Here is a 20,694-nt window from a genome sequence, read left to right on the forward strand (position 1 = left end):
TGAATGTCAACTCTGCTTCCTGTACTTCTGTTCTTTATAGAACACCAACTTCATCAGGACTTTAGGCTGAACCTAGAATCCTGTCATAACTGGGAATACTTGCCAAAGCATTACTCGGGTATCTGAAATTTAAGAAAGATGAATTAATTTGGTCATCAGACCTCAGTATCTGTAAGAATGTGGATGTGTGGATGCCACCTTAAAGTTATTCATGAAGTGGATAATTAATTTTTAAATAAGCTCCCCTATAATTCTGAAGGAGGTGGTATGTAAGAACCACATATGAAAAAACTGGTTTAATCTAAGGACAATGTTAGCTATCTACTTAAGGATTATCATTGTAGAAAAAGGTTTGGTTCCACTAGTCTCTCTCAATCTTATCACCTAAAAGCATCGCTTTGCTACAGCCCATTTTATAGTGTGTTGTATCATCCCTGGCTATTTATGAAATTATACAGGTAAGCTTCAGATTAGATTTCAGAAATCTGATTTTTAATAAATATTTTCTTTCCAAGGAAAAACTGAGGAGCTTTGAGCAGATATATATTTGGGGGTGAGAGGATAATTTTTTTCCTACAAAATAGAGAAAAGTACTTAAGTATACCACTGAACTCTTGGAAAAGATAAAAAATCAAACTAAAATGTATTTGTTTTGCTTTCCTAAGTGTCTACTCACTTTCTTCATGGCAAAAATTCTGTCTCGTGAAATGTTACTGGAATTACTATTCCACTTTACTGTTTAAAAATACCTCCCTGAGGGGCGCCTCTGCCCGGCCGTCCCTACTGGGAAGTGAGGAGCCCCTCTGCCCGGCCAGCCGCCCGGTCCGGGAAGGAGGTGGGGGGGTCAGCCCCCCGCCAGGCCAGCCGCCCCATCCGGGAGGGAGGTGGGGGGGTCAGCCCCCCGCCCGGCCAGCCGCCCCGTCCGGGAGGTGAGGGGCGCCTCTGCCCGGCCGCCCCTACTGGGAAGTGAGGAGCCCCTCTGCCTGGCCAGCCGCCCCGTCTGGGAGGGAGGTGGGGGGTCAGCCCCCCGCCCGGCCAGCCGCCCGGTCCGGGAGATGAGGGGCGCCTCTGCCCGGCCGCCCCTACTGGGAAGTGAGGAGCCCCTCTGCCTGGCCACCGCCCCGTCTGGGAGGTGTACCCGGCAGCTCATTGGGAATGGGCCATGATGACAATGGCGGTTTTGTGGAATAGAAGTGGGGGAAAGGCGGGGAAGGGATTGAGAGATCGGATGGTTGCCATGTCTGTGTAGAGGGAGGTAGACACGGGAGACTTTTCGTTTTGTTCTGTACTAGGAAAAATTCTTCTGCCTTGGGATCCTGTTGATCGGTGACCTTACCCCCAACTCTGTGCTCTCTGAAACATGTGCTGTGTCCACTCAGGGTTAAATGGATTAAGGGTGGTGCAAGATGTGCTTTGTTATACAGATGCTTGAAGGCAGCATGCTCCTTAAGAGTCATCACCACTCCCTAATCTCAAATACCCAGGGACACAAACACTACGGAAGGCCGCAGGGTCCTCTGCATAGGAAAACCAGAGACCTTTGTTCACTTGTTTATCTGCTGACCCTCCCTCCACTATTGTCCTATGACCCTGCCAAATCCCCCTCTGTGAGAAACACCCAAGAATGATCAATAAAAATAAATAAATTAATAAAAAAAAAAAGAAAAAAAGTTTTACTTGTCAAATAAAGATTGAATATATTGAAAAATAAATAAATAAAAAATAAAAAAAAAAATAAAAATACCTCCCTACCCTTTACCCGAATAAGTCCCATTTACTAGACCTTTCACCTACCTGCAGGGCTGCAAACATCATCATTTCTTCTTCTGTGCATTCAATCTCTTCCAGGAGAATGGCCCATTTGGCCTGCTCGTAAAGCTGATTGATTCTGATTGCATCATACTGCAACAAGAGAAATAGTTCTTTTGTAATATATAACCTTTACCATTGAAAAATTTCAAACTCTGAATATTCAATTGACAAGAAAAATTTAATGCTTTTTTTCCTGGGATCTTAATTTACAAGCAAGAATTTTTATTTACAATCAAGTATTATTAGAAGGATACCTATGGGGTCAGACATGCCTATATATGCCCACATCTAATTTTCCATTAAAAATGACATTAAAATATGACAGAGAATAATTGATTGTACAGTATTAAAAGTAGATTCTGTATGTTATTTTTCAGGGAAATAACCACTAGACATTATAGCCTTTAACATAAGAAATCTAATTTGATGACATTAAAGTAAGGCGGAACTACCGATTATTTTTCAGTGTTATTACTGCAACTTGCCATACTAACATGTAATCAGAAAGCAAATTATTTTGGGGAACATTTTGTTCACTGTGGAGAAGCATACCCAGATAAAGTGGCAAGTCCTTGGAAACGGCAGTTATTTTAAGTATGCAAAATACAGGGCAAATATACTTGTGGAAAATGTTTACTTATATGTTATTCAATTATCCATTTAATTATATAAATAAAAGTCAATAGTAATGCCTTAAGAATACTGCAGATTGAGTATCCCTTATCCAGAATGCTTGAGACCTTCTGTTTTGAATTTAGAATTTTTATAGATGATGGAATATTCCATTATACCAGTTGAGTGTCCCTAACATAAAAATCCAAAATGAGCATATCCTTTCAGCATCATGTCAGCCCTCAAAAGTTTTAGCTTTTGGAGCATTCTACATTTTCAAATTAGGAATGCTCAACATGTATTTTAGAACGTTGACAAAATACATCTCCATTCCCCTCACAAATGTAACTATTCCCAAAGTAGCTTTGGCTTTACTAAAAGTAGGTATGATGTGGCCTGAAAATGAATTAAAATTATTTTCTATAATTTTATTATAGAGATTTTACTGTTGTATAAAGAATTACTTAAGCATATAATAAAAGAATGTAAACATAACATTAAAATCTAGACTATACTCTAAACATGAAAAGGATGAGAGGGTAGCCAAGAGAGGTTTCTTTCCCCAGGCTGAAAGAGAAGTAAAAGATTCAAACCTCTGTGCCAAGTGTTTTCTACAGGGGAAAAAAGCTCCAGATATTTATGGCAAAGTTAAATCTTACCAGAAAAGTGAAGTACTATGGTAGCAGAGATAATACCAATCATAGTAAAGACAAATAACAGCGTTTGTCTGTTACAGAGGAAAAAAATGTAGACCTAAGAAAAATTTGGCTGAGCATGGTGGCTCAGGCCGGTAATCCCAGTACTTTGGGAGGCTGAGGCAGGAGGATGGCTTCAGCCCAGGAGTTTTGAGACCAGCTTGGGTGAAATAGTGAGACTCTGTCTCTACAGAAAATAAGAAAGCCAGGTGTGGCTGGGTGAGCCTGTAGTCCCAGCTACTTGGGAGGCGACTTGGGAGAATGGCTTGAGTCCAGGACTTTGAGGTTACAGTGAGCCATGATCACACCACTGCATTCCAGCCTGGAGGACAGAGTGAGACCCTGTCTCAAGAAAAAAAACGTTTTTTTGAAGCAACATCTTTTGGCACGTAATTAGTAATCTAAAAGTAATTGAAAAGGTAACCTTTTTGAAACTTTTCTTTTATTTAAATATAGTTGAAGAGAGGTCTTAAATTTTAAAAATGAACTTTGCCAATTCTTTTTTTTGTTTGTTTGAGATGGAGTCTTGCCCTGTTGCCCAGGCCGGAGTGCAGTGGCGTGATCTCGGCTCACTGCAAGCTCCGTCTTCCAGGTTCAAGTGATTCTCCTCCCTCAGCCTCCCAAGTAGCTGGCATTACCAGCGTGTGCCACCATGCGTGGCTAGTTTTTGTATTTTTAGTAGAGACGGGGTTTCACCATGTTGGCCAGGCTGGTCTTGAATTCCTCACCATGTGATCCGCCCACCTTGGGTTCTCAAAGTGCTGAGATTACAGGCGTTGAGCCACTGCACCCGGCCTAAACTTTGCCAGTTCTATAGTACCAAAAGAGTACCTTTAAAATACAAATCATGACACTCTTAAGAGCTTAGAGATAAAAAAAAGATAAACAAAACCAAATCAGCCAAAAGCTTCATTATCTTAATAACAACAATAAAAAGGTTTAGTTATGCTTCCAACCTACTAAAATAGACTTATTTAAAATACAAATACCTTTGCCTAAAAGTTTGGGTTTTTAATAATTATTCAAGATTTCCTATATACAAATAATTCCTTATTCCACTGACTTCCAAAAACAAACATCCATGTGAACAAAACAAATTAATGGGGGAAAAAAAAAAGATCCCTTTAAACCCTCGGTACCTTTGGATTCAAATCAAAAAAGCTGTAATACTTGAATCGGAGCAGCAAGGCCTCATTTTCCTTCACATCTTGTTCCATGAGAGATCTTGAGGAATCAAGCCATCTGGACAAATTAAGAACAGTGGAACAAAACAACACAGAATGAAGACAATATTTCTACCTCTAGCTGGATGAAGAAATTCAATTTTATCTATATCTTAAAACTTACCCTTGGTTGATTTTTGCTTTATCAAGAAGAGCTTGAGGCTTGAACATTTTTGCCAAGATTTCTGGTGACGTGATTGGTTGACTGACAGCAAGTATACCAGGATTGCCTTCTGACAAAGCACTGTCACCAAACCAAGCAGAAGTTGGTGACAAGGGGCTTCCATCATGAGCATCATAAGTGGGGGTCATTGTTTTACTATACAGTCCTGGGCTTGAATATATACTTCCTAATAAGTAACATGAAAAACAGGTAGTAAGTATGCAGTACAGCATCTTATTTTTCAATAATAACACATACTATGATATAAAGCACATTGTGAAACAAAAGTTTTATTCTGAAAGGAAAGCTTAGTATATTATTTTACCTGTTATGAGAACATGTGTAATTAATTCTCCTTGTATAACATTAAAACACGTAATAACAAAGCCTTAAGAATATAATTAAGTTGGCAGAAATTCTGGGGAAAAAAAATCAGTTCAAGAGAATTAGAAAATAAGGATATAGCTGAAGCAGACAGACCAACACTTTTTGTCTTTAAATTGTGGCAAGGCTCACCTTTCAGAGGGCCAATGTAAAGAACATCAGTGCCTATAGGAAAGGAAAGAAAGGAATTCAGAAGGTAAAGGAAAGGCCACAACAGAGGACAGAAACAAAAGAATGAAAAGAAAATGAGAAAAAGAAAAAACAGATTTTCCCTAATTGTGAATCATAAACTGAAGTACACATTTCAAGTGGATTTCAGAGTAAAGAACCTTAGAAGCTACAACCTAAGTAAAACGGTTTTTTTGTTCAATTTCAAAGAATGAAGTTGTACTCTAGTCAAGTATATAGTGACAAATATGTCTACAACTTTTACCACCATTTGAAATCCATACAATTTGAAGGTAACACAATAGAACTGAATTCATATAGATTAAGAATAATTTTATAGTAAAGTCTTCTCAGTGAATAAACAGGTTTCAACAATTTTACAAATAAAGTTTTTTTTAATTTTTAAGTTCTGGGGTACAACAAATAAAGTATTAATGTAAAAGGGGAGATAAAAGTCTGCCCTAGAAAGAGTCTAAACAGAGATATATTTAATAGTCAAATCTCAAAAGGAAGGGATATTGCCTTATTTATCTTCTGATTTCTTAGTATTAGGGCTAGACATATAGTAGAGGCTACGTAAATAACAATTTGTTACATTAGTCAACAGATGGTATGTGCTCCTTTATTTAAACTACAAAAATTAAGGAGATGAATTTAAGGCATCTAAAAATGTTCAGAATGACATTAAGGACAAGCAGCTCCCCCAAGTCCTAGCTCTGTTAAATTATATTTTGTCCTGTTGTCATAATTTTTCAAAAGAAAATGTGCAATGGGCATAACACTGTTAATGTAAAGAAAATGGCTTTTCCATTCCCTAAATTTAGGGTTAAGCTTAGGAATCCATCTCCTTTCCTACTATTTTTAACTCTTCTCCCCATGCAATGATAGAAACACTGCCTGTGAAAAAGTGGTGCTAATGCTAGAGATTTTTGTAGCTGTCATGACCTAGTCTAGGAAGCAAAGGCAAAGTTAAAAAAAAAAAAAGTTTTTACTGAAAATATGTAATCTCTTGCTGGACACAGGATATTTGATTTTATGTCCCTGACATGTGTTCTTCCAATGTTAGTACTAAAAAAACCTGTAAAATCTAGGCCAGGTGTGGTGGCTCACTCCTGTAATCTCAGCACTTTGGGAGGCTGAGGCGGTTGAATCACTTGAGGTCAGGAATTCGAGACCAGCCTGGCCAACATGGAGAAACCCTGTCTCTACTAAAAACACAAAAATTTGCCAGGAGTGGTGGTGCACGCTATTCGGGAGGCGAAGGCTGCAGTGAGCCAAGATTGCACCAATGCACTCCAGTCTAGGCAACAAAGCAAGACTCTATCTCAAACAAACAAACAAAAAACCCTCTAAAATCCGAACACTGTTAATCCTAAAACACAAAGCAAAGTTGTGAACTCTTTATCAGCATTTAAAGAATACTGGGATCGTTAGTCCTGGGGCTTTAAAAGCTAGATCCTTAAACTAGACAGGTATTTTTCAAACTTAAAATTGTGTGACACCTTTTGAAAGGACTAATTGGGCACCCCACACTTATTAAATGTGCTGAACACATTACTCCAACTCAGTTGGGCAAAGGGTATTTCTGCTACAGAGTGTGCATGTAGATAAAGTGAGAAAAAACATTAACTTCTAGGCAAAGTCTTGTTTCTTTCAAAGATCTATTAAATAAATCTGTTACGAAGAATGTCAGTATACTGAAAATGTGCACCTGGTGAGATTATAATTTCTATCCAAAACTGAGTCAAGTTAGAATGGACAATTTGCTTTATAAAGTTTCTAATATAGAAAAGATACTCCCCCTAAATCACTGATATGGTTTGGATCAGTGTCCCTGCCCAAATCGCATGTCTAATTGTAATCCCCAATGTTGGAGGAGGGGCCTGGTGGGAGGTGACTGAATCACAGGGGTGGAGTTCTCATAATGGTTTTGCACCATCCCCGCTTGGTACTGTATAGTCAGTGACTTCTCATGAGATCTGGTTGTTTAAAGTGTGTGGCACCTCCCCACTCCCACCCCTACCTCCTGTTCCAGCCACGTGAAGTGCTGGCTCCTCCTCCGCCTTCCGCTGTAATTGTAAGTTTCCTGAGGCCTCCCCAGGAGCTGATGCCACCATGCTTCCTGGACAGCCTGCAGAACTGTGAGCCAATTAAACCTCTTTTCTCCTAAGTTACCAAGTCTCAGGTATTTCCTTATAGCAATTCAAGAATGAACAAATACAATCACACATTTAATAGAATCAGCCACCCACCCAAATCTGCCTTTCAACTTCCTATAGTTTGTATCTTCTTCAATTCATACTTAATCACTTCGTTGTTCTTATTTGTTCTGTAGGCACTATGTGATAATAAACTCACTTCGTGTTCACAACAACTCTATTATTCTCACTTCAGAGGAGCAAACTGAGGCAAAGCAAGGTTAAATAACTTGTCCAAGGTCAAGAGCAAGTAAGCTGCAGCCAAGCTATAAATCGGCCAGTCTGGGCAGGTGCGGTGGCTCAAGCCTGTAATCCCAGCACTTTGGGAAGCCGAGGTGGGTGGACTGCCTGAGGTCAGGAGTTCGAGACCAGCCTGGCCAACATGGTGAAACCCCGCCTCTACTAAAAATACAAAAAATTAGCCAGGCATGGTGGCAGCATGCCTGTAATCCCAGCTACTTGGGAGGCTGAGGCAGGAGAATCGCTTGAACCCGGGAGGTGGAGTTTGCAGTGAGAGACTGCACCATTGCACTCCAGCCTGGGTGACAAGAGCGAAACTCCGTCTCAAAAACAACAAACAAAAAAACCCCAGCCAGTCTGGCTGTAGGGCTACACACTGCCTCCATGTACTATAACTTACGTAAGCCATTCCCAATTGGTGTGCACTTATTTTTTAAAATTCTGTTACTGTAAGGTGGCTCATGCCTGTAATCCCAGCACTTTGGGAGGCCGAGGCAGGCAGATCACCTGAGGTCAGGAGTTCAAGACCAGCCTGGCCAACATGGTGAAACTTTGTCTCCACTAAAAATATAAAAAATAAGCTGGGTGTGGTGGTGCATGCCTATAGTCCCAGCTACTTGGGAGGCTGAGACAGGAGAATCGCTTGAACCGAGGAGGTGGAGGTTGCAGTGAGCAGAGATTGTGCCACTGCAGTCCAGCCTGGGTGACAGAATGAGACTGTGTTTCGAAAAATAAAAATAAAAAAATAAAATTCTGGCCAGGTGCGGTGGCTCATGCCTGTAATGCCCGCACTTTGAGAGGCCAAGGCGGGTGGATCACCTGAGGTTAGGAGTTTGAGACCAGCCTAGCCAACATGGTGAAACCCCGTCTCTACTAAAAATACAAAAATTAGCCAGGCATGGTGGCACGCTCCTGTAGTTCCAGCTACTCAGGAGGCTGAGGCAGGAGAATCGCTTGAACCCAGAAGGCAGAGGTTGCAGTGAGCCAAGATCACACCACTACACTCCAGCCTGGGTAACAGGGCGAGACTTAGTCTCAAAAAAAAAAAAATCTGTTACTAATGTCATTATTGCAAACCAATGCTTCAACAAACATTTTTGTAGTTATTTCCCAATTCTAGCAGCACTGCTGGGTCAGAGGGTATGGGTATTTTAAATTCTTTCGTCGTGGTTCAGAGACAATCCCAACTAAGTTGTTTTCTTGAATGTCTGGTTTAAAATACATCTGAGGCAGAAAACTAGTAAAGTGTAAGATAAAGTAGCAGATTTAGCAACAAAATATGAGCTTACTAAATGACATGGAAAGATAACTTTAAAACTCTAAGGGGGAGAAATAGAGTTCAAAAAGCACTACAGTCTGAGTCCACCTACTGTAGATATTTAAAACCCGATATAATCAAACAACTCCTAAATATTGCTATATTTTAACACAGTACAATTTACCTAACTTATTATAAATTGTATATTTTTTAAAAAGAGTACTAAAGTAATACATTTTTAAAAATTTTCACCAAAATACCTATCTTATACCATATTTTATCAAAAGAATTTTCATGGTATTATTTTTATATTTTTGGAGAAAATTTTCCCAAGCAAGAGTAAACCTAGAACTATAAAGTAAATGGCTAACAGATATAAGACCACATAAAAATGTAAAACAATATGGTTTTTAAAAAAAAGGCCACAAACAAAATGCCAGTATATAAAGGGAAGTAACACATTAAAATTTTAATATCACTAAAAGCAAAAATATAAATAAAATAAAGAATCTATCATTTGAAAATTAATAGAATAGAAATGGCTAATAAACATATAAATTATTCAACTATCCTAGTATTAGGGAAATGCAAAATAACCGAGATACTACTTATTGTCAAACTGGCAAAAACACAGATTTACAACATTCAATATTGAGCAGAATGTAGGAAATGGGGCATTTTCATGTACTGCTGATGGAAGTATAAACCACAGAAACTTTTTGGGGGGAGAGAGAGAGAGAGAGAGAGAGAGACAGAGTGTGTGTGATATCATGTATAGATATATATGTATCTACACATACATGTATTTTTTTAGAGACAGTCTCGCTCTGTTGCCCAGGCTGGAATGCAGCAGTGTGACCACCCAGGTTGAACTCCTGGGCTCAGGAGATCCTCCTGTCTCAGCCTCCCAAGTAGCTAGGACTACAGGTGCACACCACAACGCCCAGCTCTGGGATATATGTGACAGAAAAATTAGATACCACCTAGGTAGAAAAACAGGTAAATATACTTTTTCTATAGGTAAAACTCTGAAGTCATTTATAAGAACTAGGGAGACTTCTCTGCTTTGACACAAATCACTAAAACACTGATCACCAAAAATCAAATTGCAGAGCATAAAATATATATTAGGATCTCATTTATGTTATTAAAATAAGACTAGATGTGCAAATTTTATACCCACATGTGCGTATAAACACACAGAAAGGGTACTGTCAAGTTGGACTCCAAACTTACAACCTCGTTATATGTAGTAATCAAGAAATGGCTCCCTCTTGAGAAGGAGTAGCCAGGGAATAAGTTTAAAAGGAACTCACCTTAAGTTTAATACATTTTTTACATTACCTGAGTTTATGATAAAGAGACTGTATTAATGTATAAATTTTGTAATTAAAAAATATATGAGGTCCATCAGTATGTATCATCAAGTGAGAAAACACAATGTGTGTATAACACAGTCCCACTTTTGTTAGGAAAAAAATGAATATGTAATCCTGTAATATTTGAATATTTACTATAAGCATGTGATACTTTTGTACTTAAAAGAACAGTTTTAAAAAATGTTTTGAGGCTAGGTGCAGTGATCCCAGCACTTTTTTTTTTTTTTTGAGATGGAGTCTCGCTCTGTCGCCCAGGCTGGAGTGCAATGGTGCGATCTTGGCTCACTGCAACCTCCCCACCTCCCGGGTTCAAGTGATTCTCCTGCCTCAGCCTCCCTAGTAGCTATCCCAGCACTTCTGAGAGACCAAGGCAGGAGGACTGCTTGAGACCAACCTGGGAAACATGGCAAAACCTCATCTCTACAAAAAATACAAAAATTAGCTGGCCATGCTGGCATCTGCCTGAAGTCCCAACTACTTGGGAGGTGGAGGGAGGAGGATCACTTGAGCCCAGAAGTCTGAGACCAGCCTGGGTAACATAGCAAGACCCTGTCCCTTAAAAAAAAAAGAAAGAAAAAATTTAGCAAACATTCCTATTATAATTCATAAAATAAACATTATGGCCAGGCATGGTAGCTCATGCCCATAATCTAGCACTTTGGGAGGCTGAGGTGAAAGGATTACTTGAGGCCAGGAGTTGGTGACCAGCCTGGGCAACACAGAGAGACCCTGTCTCTTAAAAAAAAAGAATTGGTTACTTAATGGTTAGAAGCATGAGCACCGGAGCCTGGATGTGAATTCTAGCTCTGCTCCTTATTAGCTTTGTGACCTTGGGAAAATTACTTAACTAAGTAACGAAAATTACTTAACTAAAGTTAACTAAAATTACTTAACTTTAGTTAAAAAAAAAGTTAAACTTTATTTAACTAAAAGGTTAAATAAAATTACTTAACCTTGGGAAAATAACTCCACTTAACCCTTGTGGAGTTATTTCCTCAGAAGTAAAATGAAGACATCACCAAAACTGCTGGTATTTTGTGGCGATTAAGTGAAAGATTATGTATTCAATAATACTTATAACTTATTTACTATGTATGTAATTGTTGACCATGGAGGAGGAAAAACCTGACATTATATACGTTTATTTCTATGTGGCTAAATTTTCTCCTAGAATATAAATTCATATATTTATTTTGTTTATATCAACAATATACACTACTCTCCAACCATTGAAAATCAGAGACAACCAAGCGGAAAAAAACAAACCATAAGGCTTATTTGTGATTTTGGTTTGCAACCCACTTTCCTACCAAACGAAAGTATTTTTAAAATATGGATTAGTATTCGTATTAGATGTGACTTATAAAAGGAAAAGTATTAGTGGGTTGCTCAATCTAAATTACTATGTCTTAATCAAGGCAGCCCAGCTTAAGAATTCAGTGAAAAGACTGATGCTAACTCAATCAGGATTATTCATTAGCTTAAGTTATATACTAACCAGCTTTCCTACAATTTGTCATTATCACCAAGCTGAAGGGAAGAGAAGCAAAAACTAGTAAGTTCTGGAACTATTACAAAATTATCCAATGCTTCCAATTCTACCAGTAGCTTCTTGTCTTTTTGTTTTGTAAGATCTAAGCTGATAATTTTATTTTTCATACTCACAGGGTTTGCTTCTAGCCATTTCCATATGATGTAAAAATTTTAAGATTTCCTGCTTCCTGGACCAGCATACTCTCAAGAATTTCTATGCATACTGGTCTTCACCTATGGTTTCCAGGCAACAAAACCTCCTCAGCTTCCCAAATTCTAACTCTCTAAGACTTATAGAAACATTCAGCATTATCGCTTCTAATATTGATATGGGATGATTCTGATTGCCACTACTCACGTAGAGTACAGTATAAGGATTTGTTAGAGAATTTAAATTTTAACTAATTTTTTTTTTCTTTAAGGTAAACAAGGCTACAAAAATTAAGTAAAAGCTAGGTTGTGGCATCTCTGGCCACTGACATATTTGCTAAAATTATGGGTCTGTGTGTACTCATGAGGGACAGAAGGGAGAAGGAGACGGGTGTGTGCACAGTGCAATGGTGAAAGCTCTAACTTGGAAGCGGGATGAGCCTGGGCTTACAGCTCAGCTCTACCAGTTACCACGGATTAGCTCCCAGGCAAGTGATTTAGCCACTCTGGGTTTCTCTTCTCATGCTACCAATTTTTCAGAATTGCTCAATTAATTAATATATTTTACTGTGTGGATTAAATATATTACATGTAGTGTTTTGGACAAGAAGTTGCTCAATAAATGTGGTTGTCAGTAATAGCAACGTTTTAATAAAAACATTGGTTTTCTTTCTGAAAAGGATCTCTTACAAATAAAGAGGCCACAAATGTCCCTTAGGACATTCAAAGCTGTCCAAAGGTCTAGCCTCTGAAAGGAAAGAACTGAGGAATAGTACACAGACCAGAAATAAAAGCAGCTGCAGTCTGGGTGAAAAAGAACAACGGAGGCCAAGATTGGGGAGGGTAAGAATTGGTGAGGATGCTCTGCTTGGGCACAGGCTAGCCAAAAACTGGGCAGCACAGGAACAGCCCAATGATGCAGTGACAAAGGTGCAAGTTAGTACAGTCATGCACCTACTAACAATAGGGATAAGTTCTGAGAAATGTGTCGTTAAGGGATTTCACTGTTGTATGAACATCATAGAGTGTACTCATACAGGCCTGGATGGTATAGCCTTCTACACACCTAGGCTATACGGATGGTATAGTCTATTGCTCCCAGGCTACAAACCTGTACAGCATGTTACTGTACTGAATGCTGCAGGCAACTGTAACACAATGGTAAGTATCTGTATCTGTGTATCTAAACATCTCTAAACATAGAAAAGGTAGAGTGAAAATACAGGGCCAGGTGTTGGCTCATGCCTGTAATCCCAACACTTTGGGAGGCCAAGGTGGGTGGATCACTTGAGACCAAGAGTTCAAGACCAGTCTGGCCAACATGGTGAAACCCCATTTCTACTAAAAATACAAAAATTAGCCAAGTATGGTGGTGTGCGCCTATAGTCTCAGCTACTCAGGAGGCCGAGGCAGGAGAATTGCCTGTATCTTGGCTGCAGAGAGCCAAGATTGCTCCACTGCACTCCAGCCTGGGTGACACAGTGAGACTGTGTCTCAAAAAAAAAAAAATACATAAAATAAAGAAGGCTGGGTGCGGTGGCTCACGCCTGTAATCCCAGCACTTTGGGAGGCCGAGGTAGGTGGATCGATCACGAGGTCAGGAGGTGAGGAGTTCGAGACCAGCCTGACCAACATGGTGAAACCCCATCTCTACTAAAAATACAAAAAATTAGCCGGGTGTGGTGATGCACGCCTGTAATCCCAGCTACTCAGGAGGCTGAGGCAGGAGAATCGCTTGAACCCAGGAGGCGGAGGTTGCAGTGAACCGAGATCGCCGCCACTGCACTCCGGCCTGGGCGACAGAGTGAGACTCCGTCTGAAAAAAAAAAAAAAGAAAAGAAAAAAAAGAAGACAGTATTTTAATCTTATGGGACTACAGTCATATATGTGATCTGTTATTGACCAAAACATCACTATGCAGCACATGACTATATATATTTCTTACTATGTCACAATATTACATAGACATAATCTTTTATCCTCTTTTTTTTTTTGAGACAGAGTCTTGCTCTGTCGCCCAGGCTGGAATGCAGTGGCGCAATCTCGGCTCACTGCAACCTCCGCCTCCCAGGTTCAAGCGATTCTCCTGCCTCAGCCTCCAGAGTAGCTGGGATTACAGGTACCCACCACCACGCCTGGCTAATTTTGTATTTTTAGTAGAAATGGGGTTTCACCATGTTGGTCAGGCTGGTCTCGAACTCCTGACCTCAGGTGATCCACCCACCTCAGCCTCCCAAAAGTGCTGGGATTATAGGCGTAAGCCACCGGCGCCTGGCCCCTTTTATTCTCTTTAACCTCTTCCTCAACCTACAGGCTTCCACCAGTATCGGCAACCCTTCCCCATATTCCCTCCTGTACAAATTACTGACTGGAAGTAAATTTGATACTCTTTCTACAATAATGATTTGATAATTTTGTAAAATATTCAGAAACCAATGGTTCTACAATGCCCTAGTCTAAATTCCATCATCTGTTGTTAAATATGTTCCAATGTTATCCTGAAGGAGCTCGGAGGTCTCTTCCCCCATAAACTGGCTCAACTCATTTATTCACATCTTGTATTTTTGCAAGGATGTTCTTTGTTAGTATCATTCTTTCTGCTTGGACTGCCTTTTCCCATCAAAAACCTAGCCACTGGAACTTAAAAGCTGAATTCACAAACTTTGTTTGGAATTGTTTTCTGAATTTCAAAAACACTATCTTCTATAAAAGTCATTTAACATTTATATATTACCTCCTTAAGTATAGTAACTGTTTTTCCACTAACCTATAAACTACTTAAGAGTAAGGATTGTCTTATTTCTTTGTATCTTTCAAAATGCAATCAGTACATAAAACAGAAAAGTTAGAAGGCTTGTGACCTTAGAAGACTTTTTACTGTGCCATAATTTCTTATCCTTATCCTCAAAATGTGGGTATTAACAATATCTACTGCAAAGAGCTGTAGTGAGAATTACATGGGTTTCCATGGGTAAAGTGCATGAAATAGTGGTGGGCACTGCACAGTAAGTGCTCTGTGAGTGTTGCTTTCATTATTAGTATCATCATCATCTCAGAATTTAAAAAACCAGAATGAACTAAATTAGTAAGATTAATTTAGATATTTGCTGAAGGGACCCATCCTAAGTAATGGATTTATAAATTTGTGGCTGATGGAAATGTAGGAAACCGCAATGTTCAGTCCAGGTATATGCCCACGATTAAAGAACAATATAACCTAATTAATTAGCCACTTAGCTTCCCAACAGACATCACCTGCATGCCTGCTGAATGCCATATGCTGAGTTAGGTTCTGGTGACAAAAAGGTGACATAGCCCCTTCATGCAGTGAGCTCACATTAGCAAGGAAGAACACACAGTATAACAATACCAAACACAGAAAAGTCTGCTGACTTATGACAGAAAGATGCCTAATTCAGATTGGAAAAGTAATGAAAGGGAATCTAAGAAAGCTCCTCAAAGGAGCAAAACCTTTAAGGAAAAAAGGTAGGAAGGCCCGGAAACCAGAATATGCAAAGCAGAGAGAAGGCTGTTGTTTTTTTTTTTTTTGAGACGGAGTTGTCACCCAGGTTGGCTCACTGCAACCTCCGCCTCCTGGGTTCAAGCAATTCTCCTGCCTCAGCCTCCCAAGTAGCTGAGATTACAGGTGCCTGTCACCACGCCCAGCTAATTTTTGTATTTTTAGTCAAGATGGGGTTTCACCACGTTGGCCAGGCTGGTCTCAAATACCTGACCTCAGGTGATCTGCCTGCCTTGGCCTCCCAAAGTGCTGGGATTACAGGTGTGAGCCACAGTGCCCCGCCTGGTGCTGTTTTTTTTTTGTTTGTTTTTTTTTTTTGAGATGGAGTTTTGCTCTTCTTGCCCAAGTTGGAGTGTGGTGGCACGATCTCAGCTCACTGCAACTCCCACCTCTTGGGTTCAGGTGATTCTCCTGCCTCACTCTCCCAAGTAGATGGGACTACAGGCACGTGCCACCACGTCCAGCTAATTTTTTTTGGTATTTTTAGTAGAGACAGGGTTTCACTGTGTTAGCCAGGATGGTCTCACTCTCTGACCTCGTGATCCACCTGCCTTGGCTTCCCAAAGTGCTGGGATTACAGGCGTGAGCCACCGCGCCTGGCCTTAAGTAAGGTTTTAAGGAATAATGCATTAACCAAATAGTGGTGGTTTTCATGACCTAGATACTAAAAAATTTCCAATTTCTGCCTGAGTCCAATTATGATACTATTCCTTTTTGACTCTCTGAACAAGAGAACTGGGCTTCCTCTTTATTGATTCAACTATTAACACCTGACATGATGATTTGCACATGAGAGAAACTGACACTGGATAGTGATTTCAGGACAGAGAAAAATGCTGAAGGAGAGTTTATGTTTTTTTTGAGACGGAGTCTCACTCTGTCACCCAGGCTGGAGTGCAGTGGCACGATCTTGGCTCACTGCAACTCTGCCTCCCGGGTTCAAGCGATTCTTCTGCCTCAGCCTCCCAAGTAGCTGGGACTACAGGTGTGTGCCACCATGCCTGGCTAATTGAAGTTTTTGTTTTTTTAACTTGACCACTCTTCCTGACCTACATGATCCATTTACCCACCACCAGAAAGACAAAGGTACACAGTCCACAGTTCTTACTTTGAGTCCATTGCTTGGTAAAAGTCTTACCTGATCCAGGAGTGATAAGAGGCCCCTCTAATTCAAGTGCCTCATCTTCAGACTGGTCATCTAGCTTCTTCTTTTTTTTCTTTGTTGGATCTCTGGGTTTCTTTAAGAGAGAAAGTTCTTCGGGGTGTCTGATATCTGTTAATAAAATAGATTGTTTTACTAGAACAAAGGAAAATTTAAACATTTTACACTTAGTAAATCTATTGTTTCAAGATAAGAATGTGTAACTTCCTTCTGTATGTCTGAGTTGTGTCAGACATTGATGTCATGCAAAACACTGATTATGACACTTAAACTACCCAAAGCATTCTTAATTCGTAACTATATAATAAATGTAATGACCTCAAAGTGGAAATAACAATCTACTAGGGTACGGAAAGAAAATATTAGAAGCCCTTATTTATAGATTTATTTTTTATCTAAAACTGGAAGAAAAATTGAGTTTATATGTCCTTCACTCATTCTGTATGTCATAAGGTACACATGATAAATGAAGTAAATGTAATGATACTTTTAAATCATTACCAAATCCCAGTTTTTTTTTTTTTTTTTGAGACGGAGTTTCACTCTTGTTACCCAGGCTGGAGTGCAATTGAGCAATCTCGGCTCGCCGCAACCTCCACCTCCCAGGTTCAAGTGATTCTCCTGCCTCAGCCTCCTGAACAGCTGGGGTTACAGGCATGTGCCACCACGCCTGGCTAATTTTGTATTTTTAATAGAGACAGGGTTTCTCCATGTTGATCAGGCTGGTCTTGAACTCCTGACCTCAGGTGATCCGCCTGCCTCGGCCTCTCAAGTGCTGGGATTACCGGCGTGAGCCACCGTGCCCGGCCCCAAATCTCAAATTTTAATTGATTCAAATATTCTGCCCTGTATCAAATGGCTACAAGTTTCTGATCTATTTTCATTTGAGGAGTCTGATAACAAGGAAAATGGTTAAATGAAAATAACAAAAGAAATTAAAAATGACCCAATTAAACACACACACACACAATATATATTGCACACGATGTTCACAAATTTCAAGACTCAATTTTGTTAAGAAGTCAATTCTCCTCAAGCTAAAGATTTAATGAGATGCCAGTCAAAACTCCAATTTGCTTTTCTGTAGAAGTTGACAGATTGTAAAATTTATATGAAAATGAGAACAATCCTAGAATAGTCAAAGACATTCTTAAAAAGAACAAAATTGGACGACTTACACTAACTGATTTTAAGACATCATAAAACTGTATCAAACAAGACAATGAACTTACTGGCTAAATGATAAGACGTACAGATGAATGAAACAGAAGAGGGCCCCCAAAACAGACCTACATATGGGTGATCAGAATTTTTTGACAAAGGTACCAAGGCAATCCAAGGAGAAAGAAAAATCTTTTCAACAAAGTGCTGAACAATGATTCATATATATATTTTTTAAAGACCATTAACCCTTATAACAATAGCAAAAATTAATTCTAAATGACCACTGATCTAAATGTAACAGTCAAAATAATGAAACTAGAAGAAAGCATAAGACAAAGATTTCTTAGATAGGACACACAAAAAAAGGAACCACAAAAAATTGCCCTTTATTTAAAAATAAAAAAAAACAACAACCCCAACCTACCTACTCTTTAAAAGACACTGTTGAGAAAACAAAAAAGGCAAGCATACAGTGGGACAACATATTTGCAGCACACATATCTGACAAAAGTCTTGTATTCTGAATATAAAAAGAGCCCTAACAACTCAAGAAGACAAATGAACTAAGATCTGGACAATCACTTCATCAAAGAAATATGACCAAGCAGCACATGAAAAGATACTTGACGTTATCAGTCATCAGGGAAATACAAATTAAAACCACAATGAGATAGCAGTACCCATACATCAAAGAGGCCAGCATTAAAAAGACGTTACTACTCAGTGTCAGTGAGGATGTGAAGAGGAACTTGAACTCTCATGAGCAGCTGGTAGGACTATTAAATGAGACAATTTTTTGAAAACAGCTCAGCAATTCTGTATAAACATACATGTACCACACAACTCCAGACATTCTACCCCTAGTTATTTACCCAAGAAGATGAAAAGCACATTTGTAATAACTTGATTCATAAAAGCCAAAACTGAAAATAACCCAGATGGATAAACAAAAATGTGATATTTGCAAACCAATGGTATACTACTTAGACAATGGAACACAACTCACCAATCAGTAAAAAGAAACAATTGACACATGCAATAAAATGAATGACTCTCAAATTTATTATATTAAGTGGAAGACAAATTAGAAAAGAGTATATGTGATTCCATTCACAAAATTCCAGAAAATGCCAACAAATCCATAGTGACAGAAAGCAGATCAATTTGCTGGTAGCTGAAGTTTGACAGGTGACAGAAATATTCTGCATCTTGATTGTGGTGGTTTCAGAGGTATAAATATCTGTCACAACTCAAATTTCACACTTTAAATAGATACAGTTTATGGTGTATCTATTATACTACAATAAAGTTAATTAAAAAACTGTGAAACGATGAAGAACCCAAAAATTAACAATAAAAAAGAAAAGCCGCAGAAAGGAGAAGCAATAGGTCTACAGTCATGCGTCACTTAAGGATGGGGATGTGTTCTGAGAAATGTGTCCTTAGGCAATTTCATTTTATTTTTTTGTAGAGATAAGAGTCTTGTCATGATGCCCAGGCTGGTCTCCAAACTCCTTGGCCTCCCAAAGTGATGGGATTATAGGCGTGAGCCACTGCACTTATTTTTAAAATGTATTTAAAAAATAAAGTAATTGCACTATGATGTTACAAAAGCTACATCATCACAAGGAGACAGAAAATTTTCAACTCCATTATAATCTTAAGGAACTATCACTGGATATGTGGTTCATCATTGACCAAAATATTGTTATGCAGCACGTGACTGTGTATCACAATGTCTGGCAGCACTATACTATATGTCAGAGTATGAAGAGAACAGACAACACAATTCATATCACTACAAAACTTGTAAAGCTATAGATTGCTAATTACTGGATCAAAATTTTACATGTGGCAGTTTACAGCTTTAGGAGCCCATGACATCCACTAGATTCAACCCAATATTATAAATTCATAAAGGTTTTTGTTTGTAGGGGACCTGAAACTAGGATCCTACCATGCTGCTACAGAGTTGATGAGGCACAATTTAAGGTGGAAGCACACAGCCAAACTACCTAGATTCAAATCCTAGTTCCACTATTTATTAGCTGTGTGACTCTGGACAAGCTACTCAGCCTGTCGGTGTCTGAGTTTCCTCATCTAAAATGAGAACAGTGCCTCAGGAGGTAGTTGTATAAATTAAATGATACATAACAAATGCTTTTTAAGTATTTGTGTCTTAATGTTTTTCCTCTAATTATAAAATGGCTAACAACAGAGACCTGGCACAGTGGTTCACGCCTGTAATCCCAGGACTTTGGGAGGCCAAAGTGGGAGAACTGCTTGAGCTCAGGAGTTCAAGACCAGCCTGGGCAACCTAGGAAGACCTTTTCTCTACAAACAATTTTTTTTTTTTTTTAATTAGCCAGGCATAGTGGTGCACACCTAGAGTCCCAGCTACTCAGGAGGCTGAGGTGGGAAGACTGCCTGAGCCTGGAAGCTGCAGTGAGCCGTGACTGGGCCACTGCTCTCCAGCCTGGGTGACAGAGCAAGACCATCTGCAAAACAAATAAAACACACACACACACACACACACACACACCATGGTAGAAATTTGGAAGTTACCTCCCTCCTCAAAAAATATAAATAACTGAATCATTTAAAATGTGTTCTTTCAGTACCATAAGACAGGGCAAAAAATAAAATGTTTTCATAAAAGGTGAAACATGACTAGCAAATCATTTTAACAACTGCATAATATTCTATGTAAATAAATCATAATTTAATCATTCTTCTAATACTGAGCCCATTATAAATAATATTTAATAATTCTACAAACATCTATGTCCATCTTTTTCCATATTTTATTTCAGAATTCACTGGAGTAGAATTACTGGATTAAAGGTTATAATAATTTTAAGGCAAAGATGGAACAAGATGGATATATGTTCTTGTTTTATGTCTTTGATTAGTAGTAACGTACATCTTCTCGTGTTTTTAATAATTTATATATATTTTCTTCCTTTTCTCATTTTTCTGTAAGATTTCTTCAAATCAAAGTTAATTTGCATGTAAAAATTAACATGGGAGCAA

General features: G+C 38.9%; 1 protein-coding gene across 7 annotated transcripts in view; it reads right to left on the reverse strand.

Moving 5' to 3' along the window:
* The window catches only part of FERMT2 (FERM domain containing kindlin 2), a 94,727-nt gene that overhangs the window by 20,522 nt on the left and 53,511 nt on the right, over positions 1-20,694 (reverse strand). For 4 of the 7 annotated variants that reach the window (XR_001709163.4, XM_009427820.4, XM_009427817.5 and 1 more), the window contains exons 4-8: positions 16,474-16,608; positions 5,022-5,054; positions 4,467-4,692; positions 4,259-4,361; positions 1,795-1,902 (exon numbers count right to left, since the gene is read on the reverse strand). Coding sequence is in view for 6 of the 7 variants with exons in the window: in XM_009427820.4 (XP_009426095.1) it covers positions 1,795-1,902; positions 4,259-4,361; positions 4,467-4,692; positions 5,022-5,054; positions 16,474-16,608 (605 nt within the window). In the remaining variant the exon portion in view is untranslated. The remainder of the gene's footprint in view (positions 1-1,794; positions 1,903-4,258; positions 4,362-4,466; positions 4,693-5,021; positions 5,055-16,473; positions 16,609-20,694) is intronic. The other 3 variants (XM_003314325.6, XM_003314326.6, XM_009427818.5) reach the window with 1 other exon arrangement.

This window comes from Pan troglodytes, chromosome 15 (genome assembly GCF_028858775.2).
Source record: "Pan troglodytes isolate AG18354 chromosome 15, NHGRI_mPanTro3-v2.0_pri, whole genome shotgun sequence".
Lineage (NCBI taxonomy): Eukaryota > Metazoa > Chordata > Mammalia > Primates > Hominidae > Pan > Pan troglodytes.